The sequence below is a fragment of the Galendromus occidentalis genome, unplaced genomic scaffold, assembly GCF_000255335.2.
Source record: "Galendromus occidentalis unplaced genomic scaffold, Mocc_1.1 scf7180000077511, whole genome shotgun sequence".
Classification (NCBI taxonomy): Eukaryota; Metazoa; Arthropoda; class Arachnida; order Mesostigmata; family Phytoseiidae; genus Galendromus; species Galendromus occidentalis.
The window spans coordinates 750,348-777,177 of record NW_003805499.1 but is presented as its reverse complement, the minus strand read 5'-3'; the positions used below and the strand labels follow the sequence as shown (position 1 = coordinate 777,177).

General features: G+C 50.4%; 7 protein-coding genes across 7 annotated transcripts; 3 read left to right on the top strand and 4 right to left on the bottom strand.

Annotated features, from left to right (window-relative positions):
• Window positions 1-4,677: 4,677 nt before the first annotated feature.
• Window positions 4,678-8,687, bottom strand: LOC100899934 (phytanoyl-CoA dioxygenase, peroxisomal). The gene is made up of 7 exons (XM_003746941.2): window positions 8,599-8,687; window positions 7,678-7,925; window positions 7,379-7,487; window positions 6,733-6,862; window positions 6,342-6,557; window positions 5,739-5,920; window positions 4,678-5,576 (listed from the first exon to the last, which is right to left on the bottom strand). Exons 2-7 carry the CDS (start codon window positions 7,923-7,925, stop codon window positions 5,457-5,459), a joined length of 1,005 nt encoding a protein of 334 aa, XP_003746989.1. The 5' UTR covers window positions 8,599-8,687; the 3' UTR covers window positions 4,678-5,456.
• A 799-nt stretch (window positions 8,688-9,486) lies between these two features.
• On the bottom strand, window positions 9,487-13,895 carry Tsp26A (Tetraspanin 26A). The gene is made up of 9 exons (XM_003746932.2): window positions 13,585-13,895; window positions 12,949-13,069; window positions 12,730-12,803; window positions 11,973-12,047; window positions 11,737-11,857; window positions 11,382-11,539; window positions 10,940-11,056; window positions 10,763-10,882; window positions 9,487-10,492 (listed from the first exon to the last, which is right to left on the bottom strand). Exons 1-9 carry the CDS (start codon window positions 13,717-13,719, stop codon window positions 10,424-10,426), a joined length of 990 nt encoding a protein of 329 aa, XP_003746980.1. The 5' UTR covers window positions 13,720-13,895; the 3' UTR covers window positions 9,487-10,423.
• Window positions 13,896-14,235: 340 nt separating this feature from the next.
• Window positions 14,236-15,817, top strand: LOC100899291 (calcium channel flower). The gene is made up of 3 exons (XM_003746936.2): window positions 14,236-14,482; window positions 15,075-15,285; window positions 15,426-15,817. The coding sequence occupies exons 1-3, from the start codon at window positions 14,347-14,349 to the stop codon at window positions 15,625-15,627; spliced, it is 549 nt and encodes a 182-aa protein (XP_003746984.1). The 5' UTR covers window positions 14,236-14,346; the 3' UTR covers window positions 15,628-15,817.
• An 882-nt stretch (window positions 15,818-16,699) lies between these two features.
• Window positions 16,700-20,380, bottom strand: LOC100908807 (aldehyde dehydrogenase family 16 member A1). Its single transcript, XM_003746999.1, has 12 exons — window positions 20,199-20,380; window positions 19,853-20,079; window positions 19,554-19,743; window positions 19,323-19,465; window positions 19,014-19,212; window positions 18,635-18,887; window positions 18,248-18,488; window positions 17,915-18,103; window positions 17,602-17,797; window positions 17,321-17,506; window positions 17,093-17,237; window positions 16,700-16,972 (listed from the first exon to the last, which is right to left on the bottom strand). The coding sequence occupies exons 1-12, from the start codon at window positions 20,283-20,285 to the stop codon at window positions 16,827-16,829; spliced, it is 2,202 nt and encodes a 733-aa protein (XP_003747047.1). The 5' UTR covers window positions 20,286-20,380; the 3' UTR covers window positions 16,700-16,826.
• Window positions 20,381-20,729: 349 nt separating this feature from the next.
• TSG101 (tumor susceptibility gene 101) lies at window positions 20,730-23,198 on the top strand. The gene is made up of 6 exons (XM_003746934.2): window positions 20,730-20,985; window positions 21,369-21,498; window positions 21,598-21,818; window positions 22,073-22,341; window positions 22,438-22,801; window positions 22,976-23,198. Exons 1-6 carry the CDS (start codon window positions 20,944-20,946, stop codon window positions 23,060-23,062), a joined length of 1,113 nt encoding a protein of 370 aa, XP_003746982.1. The 5' UTR covers window positions 20,730-20,943; the 3' UTR covers window positions 23,063-23,198.
• A 286-nt stretch (window positions 23,199-23,484) lies between these two features.
• LOC100908665 (uncharacterized) lies at window positions 23,485-24,527 on the top strand. The gene is made up of 3 exons (XM_003746998.1): window positions 23,485-23,615; window positions 23,703-23,888; window positions 24,336-24,527. Exons 1-3 carry the CDS (start codon window positions 23,550-23,552, stop codon window positions 24,525-24,527), a joined length of 444 nt encoding a protein of 147 aa, XP_003747046.1. The 5' UTR covers window positions 23,485-23,549.
• A 261-nt stretch (window positions 24,528-24,788) lies between these two features.
• On the bottom strand, window positions 24,789-26,093 carry LOC100899151 (Glutaredoxin 5). The gene is made up of 3 exons (XM_003746935.1): window positions 25,878-26,093; window positions 25,100-25,239; window positions 24,789-25,022 (listed from the first exon to the last, which is right to left on the bottom strand). The coding sequence occupies exons 1-3, from the start codon at window positions 25,999-26,001 to the stop codon at window positions 24,888-24,890; spliced, it is 399 nt and encodes a 132-aa protein (XP_003746983.1). The 5' UTR covers window positions 26,002-26,093; the 3' UTR covers window positions 24,789-24,887.
• Window positions 26,094-26,830: the final 737 nt, after the last annotated feature.

The following is a 26,830-nucleotide window of genomic DNA, read 5'->3' as shown; positions in this document are numbered from 1 at the left end:
GAATGAAGAATTGAATTTTCTCCGGAGTAGAACCTCGAGGAAAGGCTTTCGAGGAGTTTCCTTCGTTTTGCTTCCAAAGGTTCGGCGCTCCGGTGTTTGGTGGTATCCTAGAGCTCACTCTCGGTGCGGTCCGCGCTCACGAGTCCTCTTGCTCTCGAACAGTCGAGTGAAGTTCCTGCGGTTCGAGGCCCGCTTTTGGTGTGATTGTGGATCTCTGGGGCGGCAAGAGGACGCCCCGTGGGTGACAGATGGCCACTCTAAGTCGGACTTATTTCGCGCACTTAGCGATTCTGATCACGTGCTGCCTGGTGTCAATGACAACAATGATCACTTTACGTGCGCAACTTTCTTGATTTCTCTATCCGGTCTAATTCGTCGACTCGTACCTGCGGCGCCCTACCCAGAAAGTCTTTCCTCGTAGAGTTGCGAGCGAGCCGTTGGTGATCCGGATGGCTCCTCGGTGACTTAATGAGGAGCGAATTAATAGAGAGCGAGCGCGCACCGTGGGGCAACCATGCGTTCCGACACCACCTTCGTCGTTCGCCGTGTGGGAATTAATAAACCCGCTCCGATCCTCGTTCAGCACGGATGAGCTCTCATCTTATCAGGATATCGGGAACGTAAGATTTGGGAAGAACTCGGGGGTAACGACAGTGTACGAGGGGGAAAGGAGGCTGGTGGGCAGAGGTGATATGTTCCGGTTAATTTCCCGCTGTGGCGGTCCTAGTAAGTTGAGTCGAAAGTGCATCGATGGGAAGAGTCATGAGTTCGAGAATTGTTTCACGGTTGAAGTTTTGCATGGACGGATTTCTGCATTTCCGTAGTCGTCGAGTATAAATGTCGTGGGTGGGGTCCCGCTTTCTGAACGGATTCATTACCTTGTACGCCTAGACGTGCAGGAAGATTGGGTTCCCGTTCTAGGTATCGTCGGAATTGGTGAACTCGATGGAAGTCTCATTTGACACCACTGGAGTAACACACAGCACGGCGGGACTGTTTCAAGGAAGAGTGAATCATTGCGATCGAGCCGAGTCGGGTTTCAACAGAGCGAAGAATAACTTTTCGATCCTCTCTGAGAGCTATGTATCAGGATTCGGGGGGGAAAGGTTTTCTAGAGGTCGGGCGATCTGGTTCTCACGTATCGATCTACTTGGATACTGGACGTGTTTATGAGGCGTATTGAGTCGCGTTTCGTTTACGGAATTTCGACGTCTTCGCCGTGAGGGTACCTGAGGGAGGCACAAAAATCAATGTATGATCGATCATCATTACAATACTTGACAAGTCTGACAAGCCCTTCGAACGACAAGATTTGGCCAATCAAGGGAGCACTTTGTCAAGAAGATTGGAACTCGTTTGAATCATACAATCTTACAAAGCGAAGCTGAAGCAGCAAGCTCGGCATTCATTAAAAAAGCTGGAAATCTTCATACGAAAAAATTGAGCAACTCAGGTTGACAGTACCCAGACTTTCGGAAGGAGTCTGCAGCTGCCATCGGAAAGGTGGAGAGTATATCGCCGACTATGGACAAAAAAAACCATATACCTATAATAGAGTTTCGAATCGATGTCACTGGCAGCCGATGAGGAGAAACGATCGACAGGAAGGGAACAGAGGCTTCGCATCGTCATGAGAAGGAATTTTCGCGAACTTTGCCTGCGGTACACTGATGTTATCCAAGCGTTCGTGTAATCCTCTGGGCACTCTCCTCAAGCAGAACTAAAAGAACCATCGACTGCAGCTCCAGATGATGCGAAACCGTGAAAAACACATGCAGACTCAATTGGTTCCCATTGACAGCATGCGGTTTTACGGAGCCGGTCAGCTTACCGTCGACCACACGCACTCACGGTCCGTCTGTTCTTCGGTTGAACTCAATATGCTCTGCTGGCTACCTGACTGAGCTCAGGACTATCCGCTCGCCGGCAACGGCGCGCACCCGTAGCTAGTCTAGTGCGGCGGCGACAGCCCAGGCTGGGCCGAACTGAGTTCAGCCCACTCAACTTCGTTGACGGTAACAGGGGAAGGGGGATTGAGGGGAGGTCGGACCAGACCAGGCCGGGCCTGGTCGTTCTCTGGGGACCACTCCGCCCCGAACGTGCGTCGAACACCGAACGGAACGTTCGACGCGGCGCCGGTTACGTCGCGAGAATATTATCATTAAAAATCTCGAAAGATGTCAAGGTTCGATTTGGAGTGCTGAAAATATCAAGACATCAATGATCCGCTGAGGGGTCCGACGTGCGAGCACCCTGTTCACGTTGCGAGCACCGTACGCAAACGGCGAATGTGTCGCAACAAACTTGTCGATCGTTGTCATCTACATGATGATGATGATGCTATAGATATGTCGATTGGCTGATTGCGTCTGTTGTTGAACTCGTGATTGTCTTCAAGACTGCCCGGTATGCAAAAGCTGCGTGCCCATCGTCAAACAGGGACTCATGATCATGAATAATTGAAGTCGTTCGAACGATCCGTATCCAATCTGTTATAATGGATAGGACCGCCGATGGAACCGCGAGAAGTCTCACCTAACCGGAGCTCTGGCCGATCTTGGGGGAACATAGTCTTGTTCCCAAAAAGCCGACCGAGGAGACTGATCGGGTCCTGTGAGTTTAGCAAGACAGACCCCGGGAATCGTGAAGGGGAGAAATATCATCTCAATCAATCAGTCAGGCAGTCAGTCGGTCCGCTTTAAAATACCCGAGTCGCGGTACTCCTTGATGCCGGTAGCTATCCAGAGCTGCAAACCGAAACTAAAGCAGTAGAGCCTCCATGAATCACTGCGAACAATGAACGTCAAAAAAGATGACATCTTGTACACCATCGCGAACTTATACTTTCTCATCAGTGAAATTGCCCTCACGTCCATAGCTCCGTTCGAGTTAGTTGCTTTGCGGTTTCGGGCCTCGTGAACCAGCAAGCTCGGGTCTCATGTCGACGCTCGGAAGCAGCCGTAGCCGCCATAATCAGTGTCAAGTACGTACGGGACCGATGTGAATCTGTTGCTCGCTAAGTTGATCCGGCGTTGGACCAAGGACCGAGAAGGTTCGGAGCCAGGCTCCCGTTTCCGCCGGAATCTCGGGCGGACTCTCGCAAGAATTCGTTCCTAATTCCGGAGCCTGAAGACGCAGAGAAACCGTTGCCTCTCCGGATACGGGGAACGCGGACCGTTACGACACCATAGGGAGAGATGAATGAGTTTGCTCCACGGACATCAAAATCTCCCCGCCGATTCCGTGACGTGCATCTCGCAGGTTTCGGAATCCTTATTCTTTTTTCCTGAGAGGAACAGCATTGGGATGGATGTGAGTTTTGTCATGATTCTCATCGCGAGACGCCCCTATTCCGGAGCAATCGGTCGGTGGAGTGAGCCGGACCGAAGGAGCTGAGGACAGGGGAGAGAGAGAGTGACTGTACTGGTATTCCAGGAAGATCTCGAAATTCTCCAAGCGGCAGATCCCGCGGGATCGGAGGGAGACAAGTATGTGTCCGAATCCTGCTAGCATCAATAATTCGACCCCGATTCTCCTCTCAAATTCGATCATTTTTCATTTTCGGATGCGATTCTCAGCAGTGATACGTCAATTGGAGATAAGAACGGAAATCCATCATCCTGCTCGAACCAGCTGGAGCAAGAAAGAGACGAGCTGCAAAAATGGTCAGTGTCGTTTTTATCGTCTCCCGACAAGAGATAATCATGGAAGCGAGTCTGGAAACCGCAGACGCAGTTTGACGAGAACCGTCGCTCCACTGTTGTGGCATGACAACCCGGAGATTGCCTCCGAGTCGCGAGAAAGAAGGAACTGCGTTACGATTCTAGGTTCGACAGAATGCGTCAATATTGCGAGGACGAGGGAGATATTCTCGACGAACAATTGCAAGCGAAAGCCGCAGAGGAACATTCCCAGCCGGTTCTGATTCTCAACGAGGAACGCACCGAGGCAAGTCTAATGGAATTTTGGCGCGGACGCCTACTTCCTCCTGCGACAGGCTCAGCTGTGAATACTTGATCAAAAGTATTCCTATGAGGAATGAGATCACGTAGGTTCTTAATTCGCTCGCGATAACACCGCTGCATCCCCGGAGCTAAGCCAAGCCTTAACTTTGAAGCTTAACCAGCTGAGAGTTGCTGTTCGAGTTCTGCGTGACCTGGACGCCGACGCGTCGGACGAAAAGGATATTCAGGTCTTCGAGAGCGTTTGGAAATGCCTCCTACCATGGTTCTGCCGGAACAGCGTAGCTCAGGAAGCTGGCGGATTGCTTGATGCTTTCATGACACGCCTCTACCCGCTGCTGAGTACGCCCCGCATTGCAGACGTGATGCAAAAGTATTTTGATCAACTCATTAACGTAGGTGAATCAAGGTCAAACGGTCGGTCGCTTGTTGGCTGCATGTGCGGTAGCTTAGTTGGCGGCTTCGTCGGCCTACTTCGTGTGTGGCTCATTGCTTATCTAATTTCTGAGCCCGGGTCCTCAGGAATTCTCATTCTGTACTCTCTCCTGATTGCAGCTCCCGTATCCAGACGCTCTCATAGAGCTCTGTAGAAATCCGACGTTCGCGAAGAAAATTCAAAAGCATCTCGTGGGACGCTTCGTCGAGGCTCTGAGAGACTTTGAGCTCGAAAACAACGATGGCACTCGCAGTCGGACGGCCGCGGACAGCGAATTGAAATGGCGTTGTGTTCGTCTGGGGAATCGGACTCTGGATATTCTCCGGGCATCCATGTTCGGAGCCGACGTTGATCGCGCGAGTTTCGCTGCCGAACTCCTCGACGAACTTACCAATACGAATGTGCGATCGGGAGAGATGACGATTTCTTTTTTTAGTGAGAAAGTTCTCCTGTTACTCCGGTCGCAAAGCGGTGCTGCTGACGATCGAGCGCAATCGAGAGTTCAAATCGAAAGGGTCGACGCCTCGTGACTGGGAAATCAGAGGAGTGTTGAGAGCCGACAACTGCGAGAAACCTTGCGCCCGCTGCAACCACCCCCGGACGACGGTCGTTCGACAGCTAAGAGAACCACTCGTTTTCAGGAGGATGACATATGAAGGAGGTGGGATGAGAGATCCCTGCGTCCGTTATCGTTCGGAATTTATTCTAATATCATCCGAAACTTCTTTGTTCTAATCCTCGGACCTTGGCTGCGATTATCGATGTCTCATGTATGGATGCAAATGGTCAGAACAAGGCGTGGAAACAAGCCTCCGGGGACGGGATGTGCTTTTCTCAGATCACGGTCGCTGTTACTTGAGGCGAATATATTCTCGTATGTCTTTGAGCAAAATAATGCGCAGAATGCAATTCGATTATTCGATCATTCCAGAAGAACTGTCGCGCACGAAAACGAGCTCCAGAGAGGAACACATCTCGCGCGAGAAGCCTCTAGGAAGTTCTTGTGATGACCGATCTTTTAAAATTCACGGGGCTGACTTGATTAGAAATTCCTTCCCTCAAAGATTCACTTTGTCTCCTCGGACTATTTGAGCTCTGAACCTCCAAGCGTCCCGGAAATCGGTAATCGGAATCCCTCTTCGCTGCGCGATTTCGATCACTTCCTGCGCTATATTTTCCTGCGGAAGGAATCCGGAGTCAACGAAAATAAGGAGAGGCTTAGCGACGATTCGTCCTCAGATCACGCCCCGGAGCGAACCTCGCTGACCCCGTTACTAATGACTGAAATCTCTCATTTGTACCCCCGCGAGCCAGATGAAGCCCCGGTCGGCTGTACTCACTTGAGAAGTTCCTGTTACGTCGATATATTCACATTCGGAAGCCGCGTAATGACACGAGATAGCTTTCCGGAAGCCCTGGGAACGATTCGCTCCGGAGCCATGAATTAGGATCGGATGGAAGAACACCGTGTCACCCTTCTCCATTTCGAGGAAAACTCTGCGATCCAACACGTCCGACGCTCCTGGAAGCCAAAAGTCTTTCTACTGCCCTCGAGATCTCGCAAGAGGAAAGTTTTTCTTCCAAGACCTTCCAGTAAGATAATTGCGCCAGTCATACCTACATATGTACACATGTACAATATGCTCAACTTTTTCGGGCTCCTGAAGGGGCAGAGGGGAAAACTACTCAATTGAGGCGTAAGCCCGCCGTAGGTTATTCTCGACTATTGAACATCTCGGAACTACACCGAAGAGCTGAAACCGCATGTCTCTCTCCGGCTCATCGCCGTGTTGTTCGACTGGGCTCCTCATTCAATGACAATTTGTCGCTGAAAAGCCACTTCGCGAACGGTTTCTGATACCGCAGGGACTGCGCGAACTTGTTTGATACCTCTGCGATTCTTCAAGTGATCATGCGGGATTGACGCAATTTCTGACGCACACCTTTGATTCCGTGATATCCTTTGTTGACGCCACCTTCCCAGTCGGGGTAGTCGTGCTCGAGGAGCGCCCCTCTGTGAGAGCCCGGGATCGCAACTAGGCAGCCGTTCTCCCGCGTAACGCGCTCCATAGCGGTCCACGAGCAAACAATCCGGTCCGCTGGTCTGAACGGGAAATAATGGAGATCCTGATGCAGCGGATGCCTCGACGTCATACTACCTGCGATCGAAGGAATGAATACAATGCGTGGAAGTGCATGGAATGCCCGCTTCAGAATACCTCCCATGATATCGAACCATGTGCTCGAATCTCTTAGAAAACGGCGGAGGAGCATCCTTTCGCCGGGCGCGGAAGCATACGACCGAGGGAGCTCTTGAGAAAAAGGGAATCTCACCAGAATCGGGCGGCTTATTGATGAGCATCGTATGCACTGCCATAATGTTCGGACCAATGAAACTGCTAACGAAGTCCAAAATTTTCGGGGTACGGCAATATGCAAAAAGTTCGTCGTCGAGGAAGAGGTCCTGAAAATTCGGTCGTGAAATTAGCGCCGTTCGATCACTGACGCAACAGAAAGGTCGTGCAAGGAAAACATCCCGAATTCCAAAAAGCTACGGAGGACACCGCGACTCAGAGAACTCTGAATCTCTTTGCCTCCGTTGAGATTGAGAAGCTCGTGTGTTATAATATTCCCCTCCATATAATCAGCATCATTCAGATAAGCATCCCCTGCTCTTCTTGACCAGAGAAATGTGTTTTTTTTCGTGAGCAAACCCGGTTGGAACAATGGATGGAAATGGTGATAGTCCACGAGGGAAGTAAGCGAGATAAAAAGACTTAACCCGATTCTCCCGGAATCGAGAGCGCATTTATCGTCTCGGTCAGCGCAGTGTTTGAAGCAGCCCACTAGAAACACAATCGTCATCATCTCCATCACCTAACACGTGTGACCTGAATAAAACGCTGCGCGGAGAGACTGGAGCACCCGGGACGAGAATCACAAGAAGCACAGAGAAAGGAGAAATCCTTCGACAGCTTGCCTGAAGCTTGTTGACAACAAATTGGCTGGATTCTTTATCTTTGACGGCTACATCCTTCATTACTACTAAGCCTGGAACTTTCACTCGACGGTGTGCGATGTCTTCGAATCTACAATCGAGAAGAATTCAGATGAATGAACACGACACGAGGGGATGATGCACAAGAATTCAGATGGAAGTGGAATTCGAGAATGCTGCTTGAGTAACGGGCGGCTGTTGATAAAATCGTATACTAGGGAATCGACGAGTTCAAAGTATAGGTCGTCGGCGAGCTCTTGACGTCGTGCGGGAGTCTGTACCTTTTTGCGTACTTGTCGATGTCCTGATGGTCTACGAGGTTTCTAATGACGATGTAGCCATTCTCCTCGTAAAAATGGCGCTCTTCTGTAGTCAGAAGCGAGTCAGCCGAGTCTACGGTAAATCGGAAGCTCGGCTCGGGGTTCCCGTAGGTTTGGAATAAGGCCGGATCCTCAAGAACCTTGATGGCTGTGGCCATGTTCCCTCCCTTCAAATGTCCGACGATCGTCCTTAATCTGTTGGCCGCCATCTGAAAATGAGTTTCCCGTGGAATGAGCCTCAAGAAGAAACCACCTTTCTCGTTCCTCCGTCCGTTCCACGTCGCTTTTTCGGTGGGTTTCGTCCAGCCGCAGCCTCTAGAGCTAAAGATTCTCCTTTCGTACTTTCGTCTCATCGACTGCAGCTGTTGATGTCGGGCGATATTCTCCCCGTCATGGCACTGCCGCTTGTTCTTTGGTATTTCTCGAAGTGAGATGGTTTAAGATGAATTTCCATCCTCTGTCCAGGGGAACCTCCACGATCACACAGTCAAATCAGGGACGCTACGCTGCCGGAAGCCTCCATGTAAGAATGTTGCAATCAAACGCAACATAAACACACAAGACAGCCACTAGCCTTCATAAGAGTCGATCGAAGTTAGCCTTGCCTTACGCAAGTTATTATCCGCGACACAAGCATTCACAGCGAAGTTCCTTTCCATTCTCTAGTTCGCCTTCGGTACAGCGATCAGCTCTCGTGCTTGAACCGGGGAATCTCGTCACAGAGTTCCAGTTCCAGTTCATGAAGATTAGACAATCCTCTTGAACTTAGATTCCACTCATTCCGGCTGCAATGAGGGTCCTCTCGATCGACTCTCGGTCTCCTCTTCCGTGTTGCGATGCGGGAGAAAACTGAACAAAGAGGAGGAGGACCACTGAACTCACTTTTCCTGCGCTCAGTATTCCCAGGAGTTCTTGCTCGAAGTTTTTTCTCCAAACGTTCGTGGAGCCACCGAGCCTCGCAGCTGTCAAGAGAACGCGTGTTTAACCGGGGAGCCCTTCTGTAAGCGGAGCTCTTTCCCTTTCCTCAAGCGGCCGGTTACGGCGATATCTCGCAATCATTACACACTTTCGGCGAGCGTCTGAACCTCTGCGACGCGGAATACGACTCACTCACCAAGAATAAATCATTTCGTTCGGCTGGACGGATCCTTTCCGACTTACGTCTGCGAGCGATGCGCTTGAAAACGTCGTTCTCACATGTCCCATCGCTTGTACGAAGAATATTTCCGCACCTACAAATTATTTCACATCTTTCGGGAAGACTTGACCGGAAAAAAGCAAGCACGCCCGCGTATACCATGAGCTTCTCCCACCTCGACATCGGAGAGGAATGTCTTTTTCAGATTCCGTCGACCCATGCCGGGGCCTGCTCTCTGCATCACATGCAAGGAGGGCACCCATCGGCCGGCACCTCATTGATCTCACTTCGTTACGCGAGATTCCAAGTACGAATATCAGTTTCGGTAGCTCATCCTGGCAGCAGAGCTATGGGGATGAAGCCTGCACGCGTTCAATTTGCCGACGACAAACGTTGTTTTTCGACATGCCCGCTCAGGATCAATTTGGGAACGACCGATCGACGGTGAAGCGTCGCTGTCCACCTTCAAATTGAAGTCAGGGTCCGATTTATGATTAGCCTGTTAATGATCCTTTCTCCCTTTTTCCCCTTCCTCGGATATTGGAAATGCGACAGCTAATCGACCGGCCAGGATCACAACTTCTGGTCCCATTCGTCATCTCGCTGTGAAGGAATCCGAGCAGAAGTCCAAACGGATGTGATTGAAATCAGATAATGTTTATTTCGACTTCTGTATTTTTGGGGGGGGGAGGGGATTGACAAGAACGAAGTTTCCGCGAAAGTATCCTCAACTCCAGATGAAACACAAATAAAAGACACCGCGGATCTGCTCAGCTTGGAGCAACCAAAGTTTGTCGCCGCTAAGAGCGAATTTCTGGGAACCAAGCTGCTGACACACCGTGTCTTCACAAATCGATAGAGCCCATTATCCTCTCCCCCAGTCTCGGAAGATCAAGGTTTTGGCAAGTGCACCTTACAGTTCTTCTGCGCTAGTTTTTCATCTCTTAAAAAACGCACTCCATTCCGCACGATGCTCAAGTAATTAATTACTACGACATATTGTGAGAGGCCGAAATCTCACTCGATGGTGATATATATACATTGCGAAGTGTTCGAACAGAGGATAGATATTTTTGGAGTCGCGCCCGACGACATCTCTACTCGACTCGGAACTTCTATCTGTTATGATCATTGTGGCAATGATGAGGTTCACTATATTGATGATGATGTCACACACGATTGGTGTACGCGTCTCTCCGTGAAGGGTTCATTGCTTACGATGTTTTTACACTTGTTACAGATTTACAGATCGCACTCGGTGTAAAATTGTTCCGTGGTGGGAAGGCTCTGTGTACCATGGACCACGAGCGGGATGAAGAGATCCGAGTCATCGTACCTGTGTAGGTTGACGACTCATAGACCCCTCCCCAATCAGATTTGTCCTCCAAGTGTGACGAGCAGTGGCCACACTCAGCGCAACGGACTACGCGACAGAGTTCATCGCCTGGTGGGCAATTGAACTTGAGGAACGCGTCCGTTTTGGAACCTCGCCTGCGTTGGCAGCAGGGGTTGTTGCTGTTGTTGGATGGACGTCTGAATCAGGGGAACCCCGCTCGGGTCGGCCGCATGTCAGTGCCATTTGGCTTTCTGTGCGAATATATCCGCACGTAGATTCTGTGCGAAACAAATTCCGAGAATCTGAAAAACAATGGAAATTATTTTAGCTCAATTTTCGATACGGCTCGGAGAGTCGCGTCTCTGCGGGAATTTCTATTCTATCGAGATATATATTCTCAGATTCGATGCCGAAGTAGAGAAATCCTTCGGAAGATAGCTCCGATCGAGGTGCGCCAGAGCTTGGAACGCCTCCATTCGTCGAGCGAATTGAGGTTCGCTTTGAATTTTACGAAGTCCCATCACCGATCCAGATGAACGACTTAACGAGAAGGAGTGGTTCATTTTTTCTACCTGAATGAACGCAATGATGAGCGTAACCCCCGAAAGGGAAACAAGGTTCAGTTCGACCCATTCCTCCAATAAATGAAGGCAGCCCCTCTCGTAGATGAGTCTAGATCTGACGTGCTTGTCCTAGAAAGGAAAGTTGAGACTCTTCCGTATCTGTTGCGAGTGACGACTCTGACGTACCTGCAGAACTGCGAGACCTACGGCAACTCCAGCCACAGGTACTAAGTTGGCTTCAATCCACTCTTCTCCCGCACGCAGACATCCTTTCTCATATATCACCTGACTTTTGTCGCGTTGCTGAAGTAACCATCGGACAAAAAAGCACCGTCACCGAATGTTAGATTAGATCCGCACCGTCACCACCACACATTCGTTGTACTCTCTCACTCGCAACCAGTGACGCAATGTTTACCGATCGAATGGGGTTAATGTGATTCGTGCAGTTTCTCGAATCTCAAGATCTTGGGAGCTAGGTAGGTGTTCATTGAGTCCGTTTGGACAACGCTGACGTGAGAGGAAGGATAAATAATATTCGGAGAGAGAAAGAATGCACGAATCACAAAAGTAGTAGTGGTCAATACCCATTTAGGAGGGTTAATTAGTGCATGGTAGAATGACTCACGTAATCAGGCTTTCTGACATCGTATCCACACTGCTTGTTCTTGATGAGTTCATTAGGTTGCCGTTTGCAACAAGAGAAAGGAACTCCGCACGCCTCTCTGCTGCCAACTTCCACGGAGGAGCAGTTGAAATAAATGTTCATGTCCCAATCTTTCGGACCTGGAATGCGAATCACAGTAATCACTCGAAGACCGCCACAAAAACACCAAATTCTCCTCCCGAAGGCCTCCGTGACGTTTCCGAGAATTTCAAAACGTCGGACAAAACTACCCCGGCGGAGAGCCCAACCTCGGCAGTCCAAGATTAGTTCGACGCGAATGGATTCTGAGTGTGAGAGCAACAAAAGTGTATCATACCTTCGATTCCGCAGCAACCTAGCCACTGTTCCTGGATCCAATCGATTAGATTCTGGCGATCTGGATCATCCCGATAAAACACGATGAATGCTTGGAAGCCATTCGTTGCTTGCGATTTGATCTGGAGCATGGAGGAGGATCACAGTTCGTTAGGACTTTACAGAGTTTTCGTCAGCGATTTTGAGAACTTGACTCAGCGCGATCATCAAAATCGTTTCCACTGCCGGCGTACGTACCCAGTCCTTGAAAATGAAGCCAAGGATCCCGGCAGTCATTTCCAGAAGAAGTAAAATCGCGAGGAATATTGCGTACTGGAACGGATGGAGTTTGAATGAATTTTTTGTCGAAATAATCTCCATCGGGAGTAAGTTGGAGAAAAGGGAGATCCAGCCACTACCACCGAATCCTATTATCCCCAGATGGCCCTCTGAGCTCGTTTCTAATGTAGCCATCAGATGCTATTTACTCGAAGCCGATTGCAAAAATTTTCGCGCTTCATGAATCGCTACGAACTCGAGCAACGCACGGACATCGACAACGGGGCGCTGGTCCCTTCCGCCACAATGCCTTGGCGTGCATGTTCGCACTACTGGCTCTACGATGAATATGTTCCATTGTAAGTTGTCGGTCAGAACGCGACAACGGAAACCGCCAGGAGTGAACACGGTGGTCGATTGTGAACCGCCGAACGCAGCCATTCGTCGGGCTCCCAACAATGAGATAATGACTGACCGTTCGCATTCCGTACAGCTAATTCACTGAAATTTTTTACTCATGCGCATTCCAGACCAAACCGGTCAGGTATTCGAGAATCTCTAAGAGAATACCGCGGTCGAGTCTCGAAACATTTCGGTATTTTCTCGAATTGGTTAGAGACAGAAATCTACCTATGATACGTCTTGGGATGCCTCCGGGGCCGAATATCCGGGAGCCGCCTCAGCAGTCTCGCATGCCTTGTTTCTCTAGTCTTCCGGGAGTTCCCGCATCACTTACCGCGGCGAGTAGGCAAGTGTTTTCTCGCAAAGCCCCCACGCAACCGGTGAAGCCGATGATGAATGTGATACCCCCTGCAAATGTCGAATGTCTGTTCATTGTAAGGTTCTCTCGTTAAGCCCGTCAGGAAAGCATGAATATGAGCGGAGAGCGAGAATGTACGACGTCCATAAAGTCATCACGGGTTCCATCGGTAAGCAAACCTGTCGGAAGACTAACCTATGACAATCAAAACAAAGGCTGGATCGAGCGCTATGTTGGTCAGCTTCGAGAGGTTATTGAAAATATCTTTTTCGGTCCAAGCCCAAACTCCAATGATCATAATCGACAATCCCAATAACTGAAATGGAAAAGTGTCCTTCAGCGCAATGGTTCCTTGAAATCACCTGACCCCATCCATGGCCGGGAGACAGTGGCTATAGGGAATTCTGGAATCGAGCACCCGAGTCCCCGACACAAGTTCCTTCGAATTAGTTCCTCATTGGTTGCCGACCAAGAATCGGCGAGTAAATGAACTCCCTGTACCACATCCCCGGAGAGGAGTACGGAAGTTCTCTCAGATGGCGAAGTTCAGGTTTCCGAGCAGCGATTCCAGAATTCTTCCCGGATGAGTAGTGGCCAAAGGGGAAAAAGACGCAGATTACACGCAGTTGGCATCAGAAGCATTGCGTCGATAGCTCTCCGCTGGGCTGACCACGGTTTTCCGAGAAGTGTGTCACTTGGCTTGACATCGAGTCGATGACCGTCAGAGGGATCCGTTCAACGCACAGAAGATGAAAATCTCCGCATCTCGCATCGCATGAATGCGGAATTCAGTCAGAAAAATATAACGGTCGAGTCGACCGGATAACTCACCCAAAAAATCACATTGAAACCGAAAATTAGGTACTTCAGACAACAGCTGATTTCGCTTTTGTCCCTCCGGTGGTGTTTCCTCGAGGATGAGATGCGATTCCCGTAACGCTGAACATCGTCGCCATAAGGCGCCATCCTTAATTCTGGCTGACCCCTACACTCTACGAATTAGGAACTTCGGGCCGGATTCATACAGCACGCCACCGCAGGCCCGTGATCGACTTCGCAGTCATTCAGAAACACACACACAACGCCAACGGCGACCAACGGGACGGCCACCAACCAATGAACCTACCCACCGACAATTCCACACAGCACAGACACAGAGTGGCAGCTCTTCAACATGGCGGCGCGTGACCCTTTCCTCAACGCAGAGGGTTCCCTCGAAGCGCGCCACAAGCTCCGACGAAACAAAGACGGCTATTGCTCGGGGAAACTCCCCATGAACTGAAAGCTTGGCCGAGAGGAGACGCGTTACGGGAGCTACAGTTCTGAGCCAACGCCACACTATGGAAACTTGAAGACCGCGACGAGTGAGCTCACCGAGCCTGGATCGTTATCAAGACGAGATCTGACGGAGGCGCCTCCCTCACGGCATTGAGACCCTCGGCGGTCCGATAGACAAGATCAGCGCCCTCACTTGCACTCATCATTCTTCGCGAGCTCCACAGATCCAAGGTGCTCTCTTCGTCTCGGAATTGACATTCCCTCTGAAAGCTTCCGCTAATCAGTTTACGCCGTCTTCACCCGAAAGCTGACGAGATGGCGAGTCTCCTGATGAATTTGAATAAGGTGCCGGCGGGCGCGATGCCCTCCGAGAAGGATATGGATCCCAACGACAACATTCCCTGGTATCTCAAATATGGAGCACGAGTTGTTGGAACCATCGCTTCCCTCGGTGAGTTCTATCGAAATTAGAATTCCCAGCTGTCTATTGCCACACCTGTCGTTCCTTGAGTCCATTCCCCGGTTATGAGCGTTGAGTTTCGTCATCTGATGAACTTCACTGCTGGGGCTCCCAGAAAATGCGGGTGTTTGGGAGTGGCTTTCCTGGAGTCAGAGATTGCCGAGTCGGGCTTTGTTTCGCGGAGGAACGTGATCCTGCGGCTGAGCTCGACGACAGGGATGCTCGTATGTCCGAGCGACGGGAACCCGAACACCGGGAAGGTGCGATCAGCCGCGTGAACTCCCTCCGAGGTTTCCAAAGCAAACCTTCATTTCTTTGCGACCGCTCTGAACCGACCGGATCCCGCGGCGCAGAGCCTATGTCTCGACGGAAACAAATCATGTTTAGGTCGCCCCATGCGAGGCTCGCTTTTGTTCAGAAAACATTTATTACCTACACATTATATGTATATGTCGATAATTGTTTGAATAATAGATCCCGGGAAAATCCTGCAGCTCGGGAGTGACTTCTAAGGAATACCGTGGTACTGTCGACTGGGTTCTTGAACGGTGGCGGCGATAACTCTGATATCATTTTATTCCAGTTGCTATCGGGATGGGCATCCTGCTTGCTTTCCGATCAGCTTTGACCATCTCATTGACGTGCCTTCTCGCCGCGATAATTCAGTGTTCCGCGGGTCTATTCGTGGCGCTCCTGGAAGCTCCGTGCCTCTGTGCATTCCTAGCCTTCGCTCAGAAACCCGGACAAATGATGGACGGCAAACCCCTCATGTTCAAGGCTGGCTTGTACTGCGTGTAGGTTCTCCGATCACAGCGTCCTTACACTTGGTCGAGGCACAGCGTCGATCGATATATTTTCGAGACTTTCTCCGGGAAGACGATGCTCTCTCCCCCCGACCGAAGCCTCTCTATTCAAGAAGAGTTTCAATTCGCAGGTTGGGCGTCGTGCCAGTCATCATGTGCATGGGGATCACAACCATCCTGGGCTCTGGCCTGATCCTCTGCTGCGGCTTGATGTATGGCTCGATCGCGATGGGCAGAAAGGCCCCCGCTGCCGATATGGCAGCCGCAGCAAATGGAGGAGTTGTCTCGCCGTCGCACTTAGAAGACGGCCAGCCCCAGCAATACGTCAACTAGGGCGTGTTCTCCCAGAGAACGCGCACTTCATGATGTTCTGCGTCAAGTTCATCGATACGAACCCGTACTGTGTTTGTGAGAGAATCTATCGACCTGGAAGCTGCTCTCGGTGGTGGTACTCGAGTAGTCTAATGAGGTGTTCCAAATTCTCCCATTCGATCTCAGCCAGTGAAAAATGACAGCCAGACCTGCGCGCTGCGGAAGAGCCTTTCGAGACGGTTCCTTTCGTGTTCCGAACTTTCCCGACCATTCCCGATCCCTCCGCAAGCGCCAGCGATACTGGTCCTACAAGAATGTATTTCCGAGTGATGAGTTTGAGTGGAAATTTGATTCTTCGAACCGCACATTTCGACATCAGTTTCATATTAGTTCAATCCATCGAGGGGGCAGGTCCGTCTACAACCATATCCGCGCCTGCTGAAGAGAATTTGACATTGACCTTCATTGGATCCTCAGTTTACCGATATGTTGTAAATAAGTTGCCCCTGTACATATTCCAGATCTTCATATGATTTAATAGCACGGCGTAGAGCGTCGGCTGTGAGTTGTGTTCATATGCTGTACACAATTATTACAGCGAGATCAAATCACGAGATGTTCCCCCAACTAACTTGTTAGCTATAACCAAACATGCAAGCGCCGACCGTAGCACTAAAACCGATTATAATCCTGGTTAGCGCGACTTGACTGAATACAATACTCGGACGATCCAATTCGCCTCGAATACTCCGAGATCTCAGAGACGACATCACGGACGAGTCGAGAAAGGAGACAACGCAGAACTCGGATTCAATTCGCCAATACAACCTGAGCGGTCAGATTTCGATATATACTGATACGCTGAAGATCTTGACTCTTGACTGAACATTGTGATAAAAGCTGCTTGTCATCTGACTTTGGAATTCGAAATCCAGTAATACTTTGACACTGCTCGAGGAGCAAACATTTCGTGATGCAGACAAGTCGAGTTTCATAAAGCCACAAAAATTCGAGATCGTTCGAAATGCATTGCGTTCCGTAAATAATTAACCAAACCTGGTAATGAGAATTACAGCTAAATTGTTCTAATAGGACGAGTGAGTTTATTATTGTGTACCAAAGAGAGAAACTGTGTATTCTGGTCCGATTGCATGGAATAAACGAGGAGTAGTGAACATCCGAAGCGTGGAAACATCATCAATGAGTCAGTCTCACGGCTCCTAATTGGCGAATATACTCGAGCATGGGAGCCAAATGTTCATCTTGTATGATCGGTGGAACTCAACTTCTTCTTCTTCCCAGGCGTTAGGATATTTCTCCGAGTGATTGAACCACCAGACGGATCGCCGTCTGCTGAGCTTGCTCGCTAGAAGAGATTGATCCATAATTTTCAGACGAGGTTACTCCTGCAGGATTCGAGCGATCCATCGACCATCGACGATGGATCAAGACATCATGGGACACGTATTTCAAATTCCCCTCTCACCTTCTTCAACGGCAGGTGTTCTGTAAGTTGCCCAGCACCATAAGGAGGCGACCTCGTGATGTCCTGCCAATGGGATCAGCAATTTCTCTGTTGGCCCTGTCAAGAGATTTATCACGCCTGGGGGTATTTTGCAGTGCTCGATCACCTGAAAAGAGATCGGATTAAGGAGCGAATCTCCTCGGAAATTCGAGCTTTCAATCAATGACTTGTAAGCTCTTCACGCGGCACCTGTGTCAGCGTCAGAGGAGCCAAGGGATAATCCTCCGGAACGATGAGGACAGCCGTGTTCCCATTTGATATGGCGCCCACAAGGAGCGTGATGAGACTCTGCATGACCTTCGTATCCGGGCAGAGGATGCCGACGACGCCGTGTGGTCGGAACGATTGGATTATTTTCATTTTCGGTGGTGCACTCTGTGGGGGAGGGCGATGTTTCAAGTTTTTCCAGCAGAAACGTAGGATGAGAAATTAATGCTCCCGTTGGCCCTCCACTCGAGCTGCGAACTCACTGAGCTTGAAGCATCTCTTCCGCAAGAACCTGCCCAGGTGAAGGCTGCTTCGACACAATCCTCAAGCTCCTCTGCGCAGTCGGAATGGCCTGTGTTCAGCGACAATTTGTTCTGCAGACCTTCGGCGCGCTCGCTGAGAACTTCAGCGAACTTGTACATGTGTTTCGAACGCTGCAACGGCGTCAGTTTGCTCCATCTGGAAAAATATCGGTAAACCCCCTGTCAGAGGACCTACAGGGATCGAGTCGATACGACATACATCCCGCGCTCACGATGATGAATTTTTCTCGCATTGATTGGCGGAGATACTTGCCCAGGGAATGCCTTAGCTGCCGCTTCGACCGCATTCCTGACATCCTTTGGCCCACCCGCCGGGACATAAGCAATGACCTTATCTCCTTGGTCGAAAGGAGGGAATCTATTGTAGACGGGGTAGTACGTATTGGAATCCGCTGGCTTCTGAGCTCCCCCGTAGTACAGAAGGAAAGTCTGATCGACGGCCCTGTTGAAGACACGTGGAGTGCATTCGATTCATCGCAGAGAAGGAACCACGGGTGTATCGGAGGAATAATAATCAGCATTGACGCTCAGAGCGGCGACCAGAGCGGAACAAGTGGAGAGCTCGATCGGCGGAATATTCTCTCACCCAGCAGATTCATGTTTCTCAGATGCGTCAATCACGGGGGTATTATCTTTACGGCTCTTCTTTTCGCGCGGATCGAAGCCTCCGCTAGGGCAGAGTAGCTCTCTCAAGCTCTCCGGGCTGCTCTCAAAGAAGTTCTGACCATTTATCCATATATTGCGATAACCTGAAAGTCGGTCCGCAATTTCCAAGGCAACACTGACGTATTCGGTCCAGATCGACAGGCAGTCTGAGTGCAGCGGCCCTAGAGAAAATCACAGAGTGAAGTCGCGAGGGATTCTTCAAGGAAATCATTTCCGAGGACGCATTTCTTGCAAGGGGACCAGGCGGCGAGTCCCCATAGGACAGAGACCAACGTTCGGGACGAATTGATGCATAAGAATATTTTACCGGTGGAGACCAGAGAGCTGACTTCTTTCGCCGTTTTGAAACCTTGGACGTAGATCGTGGGCTGCTCCGCAGCCTCCATTGAAGACACCTGTGTGGCTCTCACCACCCGCACCTTGGCGCTTGAAACTAAGTCGATGGTCTTGGCGAAATTGTGTTTATTCATCGCCACATTCGCTGCCTGCTCTGCTAGACTGCTCCAGACCTTCTCCCAAATAGAATCCTGAACGTACAACATGACTCCGAAATAGTTTGGCTGGAAACGTGAGGCAGATTTTAAAGTGGGTGCGATGCAAAGCGCCGCACCGTTCCCATCTCGAAAGAGACCTTAGCATCTAACCAATGGCTCGTATCAACCTCGGAGCCTTTCCTCGCGACCTACCATTCCCCAGGAGTCCGCCAACAGCTCGAATGCACCGTTTACTGCAGAGTCCGGATCTGCGCCTTCGCAAATGATGCTCGTCGATAAATGTTTCTCGTTGGGCGGTAAGGGCAGGTGGTATGTCTTCATCGGTGGCTGTTGAAGCTTCTGCATGCTCTCAGGCTGCATCACGAGAACGCTGAAGAGTCCTTCTGGAAGACTGGGGGAGATTTCTGTCTCCAGATATGATGTATATGGGGAACATATTTATTTCTTCCGAGGGGGATCCCATCCAGTGTGCATTCAATTTCCCGAAATAATCGCACTCACTTGGCTGCTTTGCAAATCTCCGAAAACACCAGAGCCGGGAGACATTTGCTCGGCGCAACAACCAGAACGACTCGGCATCCACTCGCCAACGCTTCGACGAATCGCCATTCGGGAAGGAGGTGGAGAGGCGTGTACTCCTCATCCTGGAGCATACCGATCAGAAATGAGTTGAGGGAGAGCCGCTCTATGCTCCGTGAATTCGGAGCGGGATCGAGACAGATTAGAACCAACCTGAACCACCAGTACAGAATCGAAGCTGCTCCCCACGTAGTGGAAATTTTTCCCTCTCGCCGCCCCGTATAAATATTCCGTCGAGTACTCCACGCTAATTCCGCGACACTTCTCGAAGCGTTTGTGAGCGTAGCAAATCGCGTCGGCTGTCGCGAATAGTTTCGCATGTCTCTCGAAACTATGAGCTACTCTGGAATGAATGTCGATATCACAAAGCGATTTCGGCCCCACGGTCCAGCCTCCGATCTCATTCACAGAATAAAAGTTTCAGCAATAGATAATATCGGCCATCTACTAACTTGTAAAACGCTTTCATCTTATCAACCGGATTTCGAGATACCCATTCCTGCTGAGCAGCCTCCGCACTTTGCAGCGCGACAGTCAGAAGTTCCTCGTCGGCGCATCTCGCCTTATAACTTATCCCACTCGTGGGACAAGTTACAGAAATTGTGGCTCCACCTATCGATGGATCCAGATCTCCGGCGATCGCACTGCCCACTTCGGAATTATGAGCCTTGAGCCATTGCTGTGGAATCGGTGGATCCCTCAGCTCGACGGGCAAAACGCTCCTCAGAATTGGGACGTTCGAAGAAAGTCTTCCCGGAGAGTAAATCTCCCGAGCGATCAATGATAGCTGATGCTCACCTTGATGATATCCTGACTTTCGATTATATCCCAATCGAGTTCCATGGCGTCGAAACACTTTTTCAGTTGAGCAAGCTCATCCGCCATCTCGACGTCACTAGTCGAAGAAGAATCACTCTCTATAGCTTTCCAGGGGCACCTTGTTTTTTTATTATCTTGCCGGCTCAAACGACGTCGAGGAGGGACTCGACAGACGACGGTTGTATCTGCGAGAAGATAACACGTCGGGAAGCATTGTCCATGTTCGCGCTCGCTCAAGCTCATAGGCATCTTCAATGAGAGAGATCCGGCACAGCTCGTTACTTGAGGTTTGCCCGCCTGGAACTCGGTCCAGTTCGTGCAGATTTCCAGAGAGTGGAAGCACCGTGGAGGCGACCATTCCGCTAGAGCTGCTCTCGCGCGACTTGAGCTTTTTTGAATTTGCCGCCCTCCGAAGGACCTCGAGAGAGAGAGGCATGAGGGATACGGACATCCATGAGCGTCTTTCTGTGACCGAGTCCCAGCGGCGGCCACAGTGAGAAAGAGACCTTGTACACATTCATCGCCGCTCCCACTACCGTCGCTCACAGAGAGTCCTGTGGTGCTGTGTGGCAAGGAGAGTGACTCAGTCAGTGCCGTCAGATGTGATGTTGATTATCGGAGCGTTGTCTTCGCTTGGTTGGGACTCTGTCTGAATCGAGGAGAACCATCTGATTCCCTAAGACGTTTCCCCTGAGTGACCGCGGCCACGGTCTTCTATCCTACAATGCCACCTCTTCCAGCGGCCGTCGAGAAGTGTCTGTCTTCGGTGGGTACCTCCCAGAGTTCGGGCTAGCTCCTGGAACTGGCAAGAAGCTCTCCATTCTCTGTGTGGAGACACACACAAAACTCTTACCGAAAAAACTTTTACCCGCTATGGGGGGCTGAAGCCTGCAGCTGATGTCTCGGATCATGGCTGGCGGAAAAGACTGGCGACTACGCATCGAGTAAAGCATCGAACAGCGGAACAAGCTCCCGACGTAATTTTGGGCCGTTGCTAGTCGCCTGGGTTTTCGTCAGAGCCGGGGTTATCGTACGATATCTTCGGAGAATGATCCTTTCGATGTTTCCCAAGAAGGGATCATAGCGAGAAATGGCTGAATTATTTTAGTATTATTGAGATTCAGTGCTTATCGTCTCCCTATCTTGCAGAAATACCAGTATGTCCACAAGGCTCGGAAGGACATCCAGGCGGCGTCCGACCATTACAAAGGCCTAATCCCGAAGGCAGAAACATTCATTTTCAATGACGGGAGCTCAAAGGAGCTTGTTTGCCTTGACGGTAAGAAGAAAGTCGAAAGGTCCTTCGCAATAAAGCTCCGGAGGAGCTCGACGAACGAGGAACGTTCAAGATATTGAGTGATTCTGCGTTACATTCTAGGCACGATACCTGTCCGATACAAAGGCAAGTCCTACTACTTCCCGGTACGGGTCTGGGTCTTGGACACCCACCCGTATCATGCTCCGCTGTGCTTCGTGTGCCCCACCCCGACGATGCAGATAAAAGTATCCCGTAACGTCGATGAAAGCGGTCGAGTTTATCTACCCTACCTCCACGATTGGAACGGCAACACTGGCAGTGACATCGTCGGAGTCCTTAAGGTGACTTTCTCGGCCAAGTATCGGCCGAGCTTTTATTATGGTTTTCAGAATTTCCTATGATCACCTCCGTGGTGTGCGGAGAGACTCGTCCGTCGTGGCATTCTCCCAGAACATCATCGTGATCTCGAGAGCCCTGAGAGGGGAATTCAGATCCTCCTCCTGAGTTAGTCCCGGGATGAATTCACGGACGGATAGTGCTTCAGAGCCGAGACTGAGGGATCATAATTCAAGGATTTTCGACCCTATGATTCCAGGTCATGATCATGGTGTTCAGCGAGACTCCCCCGGTATTCTCGAAACCACTTGGAGAGCTTAATCAAACACCGAGACACACGGCTACCCCATACCCCTCGAGCAGCGCTTCCGGTTTCCCGATGCCCTACCCCAGCTCCTCGAGCGTGAACTACCCGAGTCCGTCTAGCAACCCTGGCTTTGGCAGTTCGAACAACAACACGCTCAGCATCACTGATGAGCACATACGTATCAGTCTCCTGTCTGCCGTGGAGAGCAGAATCACCGATCGGTGAGTCAGCCGAGTGTTCCTCGACGTAATTCACCGACGCGATTCGGACCGGAAGGAGATCGGGGAGGTCGTCCGCTCAAAACTAATCCTTTACAGAGCCCTGGAATTCGAACAAAAATCGAAAGCCGAGGAGGAAGTTCTGAAGAAAACGAACGAAGAATTAATACAAGGCAAAGCCAAGCTCCAGAAGTTCATGAGCGACATGGAAAACGACTGTCGCGAGTTGGACAGCAACCTCACCGTACTCCGAGAGAAGAATGAGCAGTTGAAATTGGCTGTCGAGCAAATGTCCGATTCTGAGAACGGAGGTGTTGATATCGATAACGCGGTCACAACCACAGCGCCTCTCTACCGCCAGCTGGTGAACGCCTACGCCGAGGAAAGCGCCGTCGAAGACGCGATCTACTACATCGGAGAAGGTCTCAGGAAGGAGGTGATCGACTTGGATACCTTCTTAAAGGTGCGTCTTTTCCTCAATTCAACCTGAGCTGAGGACCGACCCTCAGTCCTCAAATAATTCCCTTAGACATCCGCTTGGGACCACAAGTATCCACTATCTCTTTCCGAGCATTTCATTAGGTCTCATTGAATATCTACGGCTGAATTTCTACAGCTCTCGAATTCCTTTTTGCAGCACGTACGAGAGCTCTCCAGGAAACAGTTCATGCTCAGGGCTCTCATGCAGAAATGCCGTCAGAAAGCGGGGCTTCCGTCGATGTGAGATTGCTTTTGGCGAGAACGATTGAGTGATTGGACGTCAGACTCGGACCGGCACGTTGCATCCATCCTGTTAATATATTATGTGTCTAGTTGAGGATCTGATAAGACAGCGGTACATAATAATAAAGGATTTACCCACTTGGAATAAGCGTTTCCGGTGTGCTTGTCAATGCTGCCTTATGGACCAGTACTTTGAATCGTCCGGGGCCTCAGACATCCGTATAATGGGGATCTGGGATCTGGAACCGAGCTACCTCCGATCCTGGACATGTCGTGCAGAACTCAATCAAATTCTGAGCAGAGAGCGTGAGATCTTTCTAGTCAGAAGAGTCTCGTCTGGAACTTTGGGAGCCGCGCATTTAAAAGCCGCAGCTGAATTCCGAAACGTGTGTCCGCGGACGTTGCTATTTCGTGACGTCGAAGTCCGATATATTGGTGTGGAGGAGACGAACCCTTGTGAGTAGTAGTGAGGGGAATCCTGGACAGAAATGCGGATACCCGGCACAAATCTAGCTCTCGTTGCGATTTCCGTGGTTCTCACATCGCAAGAATCGGTGGGTATGGGTCCGAATAAAAGGGCAGAAATGACGAATCCTAGAATGCTGGTGCTAGAAGAACTCAGAGTCTCCCTCTCTGAACAGCTGGCTTCGCATCACCATGGGCTGAAGGCGACCTTGGTCGAAGTCCAATCGTCCGCTGCCGACTTGGGTATACCTCTCAACAAAACTCTCCAGGATTTGTTAGCAGAAGAGGTGGTCACGGAGAGAACAGATTCCGGGTTCGAGAGATACTTAGCAAACCCTCTGGCTGCGGTAGCCAAGCAAAAGGTGAGGCTTTCATAAGTTCAGGAACCTCCTCATGTCATCGAACACGGCAAGACTTTGCGAAGAAGCGCGATCTGTGGGAAGGGCAATTATTTGCGATCCCGGTTTGACTTAAAAGATCTTCGGAGGAGCACTGAGAAGTTGAGGAAACCGCACTCCAGAGCCAGAAAATTCAGTGATTCCCCCAGGGCCCAATGACCTCATTAAGAGAATGATTTGTGGGAGCATCGACTCGTCCAGAAGAAATTGGGGCGAAGCTCCGCTGGACGCAGGATCTCGCATCCCCAAATCTTCCCTGATGATCGGAGCCGCCACGATTTGCGGCGCAAGTCACGGTCTCGGCTTTGCGGGGTAGCGCAATGGGAGTCTTGATTGTCAGGATGCGGCTTGGTGTCCCGCCCTTGTGGGACTTCACACTGGGTTTTCACCTTCCTACTTTCCAATCACCAGGTGAAGGCAATCTGGGGGCTATTGACGATTCCTTATCGGCTCGTTATGGCTCCTTTCCAAGCAGCGAAGAGTCTCTGGAAGACCGGAAAGGCCATCGGGCGACCTTTCAACGCAACGAAATGGGGGAAGTTCTATCTGGACTTGAGGAAGATCAATAGGACATCGGCTATGGATAAACCATTCGGCGTTTAAATCGCTTCCGAGAGTTTGTGATTGTGCGAAGATCCCAAAAGTTTCTCCGCTGGTGACAACAGAGATATCAAGGGGGGAAGCTGCGTGCAAGCAAGAGATGGAAATCGTTGCCCCAACCCCAACGGAGGGGAGTGGATGAAGAGGTTTTCGAACTTTGTGAGCGGAATAATCCTCTTCCGTTCACAACGCGAATTCTCTGATCAAACTTTTCAGAGATCGTGTCTTTGTCGAACCGCCCCTGATCCATTTACCATCGAAAGCTGTCAGGGATACGAAATCCAACGACTTTGTTTTATTGGTGTCTCACAAAACGATTGAAAGGAACATTTCTACAGAATAAACTTTCTCCGAAAGAAAGCGCTATTTGTTCGGTGGCTCTGCATCCAGGAGAGCTGATCGAATTCCAGCTTTCTCTAGTTCCTCGACGAGATCGCCGCTCTTGTGCATTTCCAGCATGATGTCACAACCTCCAACGAATTCTCCATTGATGAAAACCTTCAAAGGAAGTTCCGGATGATACTTAGCTAGTTGAATTGAAATCACAGTATGATTAGCCTTGAGTTTGGGCGTACTTGGGGAATGGTGGGCCAATTTGTGAACTGTTTAATCTGTTGCCGGAGCTCTTCATCCTGCAGGACGTCATACGATTCGTAGGGCACGCCGTGCATGCGCATTATTTGGACAACGGCGTTACTGAAGCCGCATTGAGGCTCTGCAAGAAACGATAGGTATTCGTTATAAATTCCCCCATGTCGTGGACCTCATTCATCCGACAGGCTCTGGACACTTTGGGCGACGTCTCACGGAGAACCCCAATCCCCCTACGCCTTGCACCTAAGAGAAAATCATCGCGTTAGGGAGCTCGATCTCACAGAACTCCGGACTTCTTCTACACTCTCTACCTGTCTCATCGATTTCCTTTCAGCTGTTGAACACTTTCGGCATCCCCTCGCTGTCCTAGCAGTAAATCTTAACGATTCTTAAGTATACATATGACAAGTCAGACAGCCCCGCGTCTGCAATGACCTCTACGACGTTTTGAAATACCCCTGAGAACTCCAATTAGCAGAACATCACTAAAATCAAGGCTGACTCTCAGCACTTCGCCGGAATAGAGCATGGATCGCGAGTTTCGTGATTCCAAGATGAATACACGTATTCACATATGTTTGAAGGGGAGGTCATGTCGAGAATGACTCTGGACGCCGGACGCGACTCCAGAAGAATCTCCGGAGGAAATGTCACAGCAAGGCCTTGCAACCATGGAGTCCGAATCGAGAAGGGAGGGTGGAATCAAGGTGGATTGGATCCAGAAGCCGCCTGCATGGCGAACGCGCGTTTCAGACTCACCTTTTGGGTTTCCTTTCATGAAAACAACAACTTTGGCTTTCTTGACCATCTCGTCAATGTGCTTGTGTTTGGCTTCGGCAGCCAAGAACCGCGCGGTCTGGCAGAATATACGACGGGCGAACATTATTTTCTTTCCGAATATTCTCTTCGCGTACACCACTGACTGAGTCTGTTCGCCGATCTATTTTCGAGCGTTCGCTTCTGGGCTGTTAATGCGCGGAAGTCTTCTTTCGGACCTTTAAGATCAGATGAGAGAGCCTCCATTTTTTTTCACCCCAATGATTCATCGAGGGGGTATCAGGCTCGAACGTCTCAAATACTCGGAGGAGGAGCTCTCATCGGCAGTGTTAGTTCCTCGTACGCGGCAGCATCGGAAGAGTCGTGTTCCGGCATCCGGAATGCGTTCATCCTCAATAATACTACTGTCAGAAGCAGAACAACAGCGAAACTTCTTCTCTTTGTCGGGTTCCTCCCACATTGGGAGAGGGGCGATGGGAGTCGGGCGGGATGTGGAAGAGCGCGATACATAATGATATGCACAAGAATACCTAAATTCGTACATAACCTCTTCATACGAATTCTCTGTAGACCTGCTACAATGGACGGATAATTCGCAGAGGGATTTGAGAGAGCTCGACTCGCGTTCGGTTCAAAGCAACGCTTAGATATGGAGAAACCTGGGGTTTAGAAGTTCCCTGGGACTTAAGCTCTCCCGATTGGAGCTTCTCCCTGAATCCACCTAGGGCGAATCATCCGAGCCCTGACTGTGAATTTCGGGATTCCTTTCTCGAGAGCACGAATTCGGGACGTGCTGCAACGAAATTCTACGAATGAGCAGTCGACAGAATCGCGAACGGGGTCGGAGCCGGAGCGCCACAGGCTCTCAGTCCGATTCGCTGAAATGGATTCTCCTGAACTTCTCGAATGATGCTCCTCCGTCTGTGCTGGAGAGG

Coding starts and splice junctions, on each gene's coding strand:
- TSG101 (XM_003746934.2), top strand. CDS start 20,944: ATGCCACCTCTTCCAGCGGCCGTCGAGAAGTGTCTGTCTTCG. Junction 21,819..22,072: donor ACATCGTCGGAGTCCTTAAG/GTGACTTTCTCG, acceptor CTATGATTCCAG/GTCATGATCATGGTGTTCAG. Junction 22,342..22,437: donor GAGAGCAGAATCACCGATCG/GTGAGTCAGCCG, acceptor AATCCTTTACAG/AGCCCTGGAATTCGAACAAA.
- LOC100899291 (XM_003746936.2), top strand. CDS start 14,347: ATGGCGAGTCTCCTGATGAATTTGAATAAGGTGCCGGCGGGCGCGATG. Junction 14,483..15,074: donor TGGAACCATCGCTTCCCTCG/GTGAGTTCTATC, acceptor ATTTTATTCCAG/TTGCTATCGGGATGGGCATC. Junction 15,286..15,425: donor AAGGCTGGCTTGTACTGCGT/GTAGGTTCTCCG, acceptor TTCAATTCGCAG/GTTGGGCGTCGTGCCAGTCA.
- LOC100899934 (XM_003746941.2), bottom strand. CDS start 7,925: ATGGCGGCCAACAGATTAAGGACGATCGTCGGACATTTGAAGGGAGGG. Junction 7,488..7,677: donor ATCGACAAGTACGCAAAAAG/GTACAGACTCCC, acceptor TCTCGATTGTAG/ATTCGAAGACATCGCACACC. Junction 5,921..6,341: donor AGGATATCACGGAATCAAAG/GTGTGCGTCAGA, acceptor TTTGGCTTCCAG/GAGCGTCGGACGTGTTGGAT.
- LOC100899151 (XM_003746935.1), bottom strand. CDS start 26,001: ATGTTCGCCCGTCGTATATTCTGCCAGACCGCGCGGTTCTTGGCTGCC. Junction 25,240..25,877: donor CATGAAAGGAAACCCAAAAG/GTGAGTCTGAAA, acceptor CGTTTCTTGCAG/AGCCTCAATGCGGCTTCAGT. Junction 25,023..25,099: donor ATTGGCCCACCATTCCCCAA/GTACGCCCAAAC, acceptor CTTCCTTTGAAG/GTTTTCATCAATGGAGAATT.
- LOC100908807 (XM_003746999.1), bottom strand. CDS start 20,285: ATGGCGGATGAGCTTGCTCAACTGAAAAAGTGTTTCGACGCCATGGAA. Junction 19,213..19,322: donor GAGATTTGCAAAGCAGCCAA/GTGAGTGCGATT, acceptor AATCTCCCCCAG/TCTTCCAGAAGGACTCTTCA. Junction 18,104..18,247: donor GAGAAACATGAATCTGCTGG/GTGAGAGAATAT, acceptor TGTCTTCAACAG/GGCCGTCGATCAGACTTTCC.
- Tsp26A (XM_003746932.2), bottom strand. CDS start 13,719: ATGGCGCCTTATGGCGACGATGTTCAGCGTTACGGGAATCGCATCTCA. Junction 12,804..12,948: donor CTTTGTTTTGATTGTCATAG/GTTAGTCTTCCG, acceptor CGACATTTGCAG/GGGGTATCACATTCATCATC. Junction 11,540..11,736: donor AGGTTGCTGCGGAATCGAAG/GTATGATACACT, acceptor TTCGCATTCCAG/GTCCGAAAGATTGGGACATG.
- LOC100908665 (XM_003746998.1), top strand. CDS start 23,550: ATGCGGATACCCGGCACAAATCTAGCTCTCGTTGCGATTTCCGTGGTT. Junction 23,616..23,702: donor TTCTCACATCGCAAGAATCG/GTGGGTATGGGT, acceptor CTCTCTGAACAG/CTGGCTTCGCATCACCATGG. Junction 23,889..24,335: donor CTGCGGTAGCCAAGCAAAAG/GTGAGGCTTTCA, acceptor TCCAATCACCAG/GTGAAGGCAATCTGGGGGCT.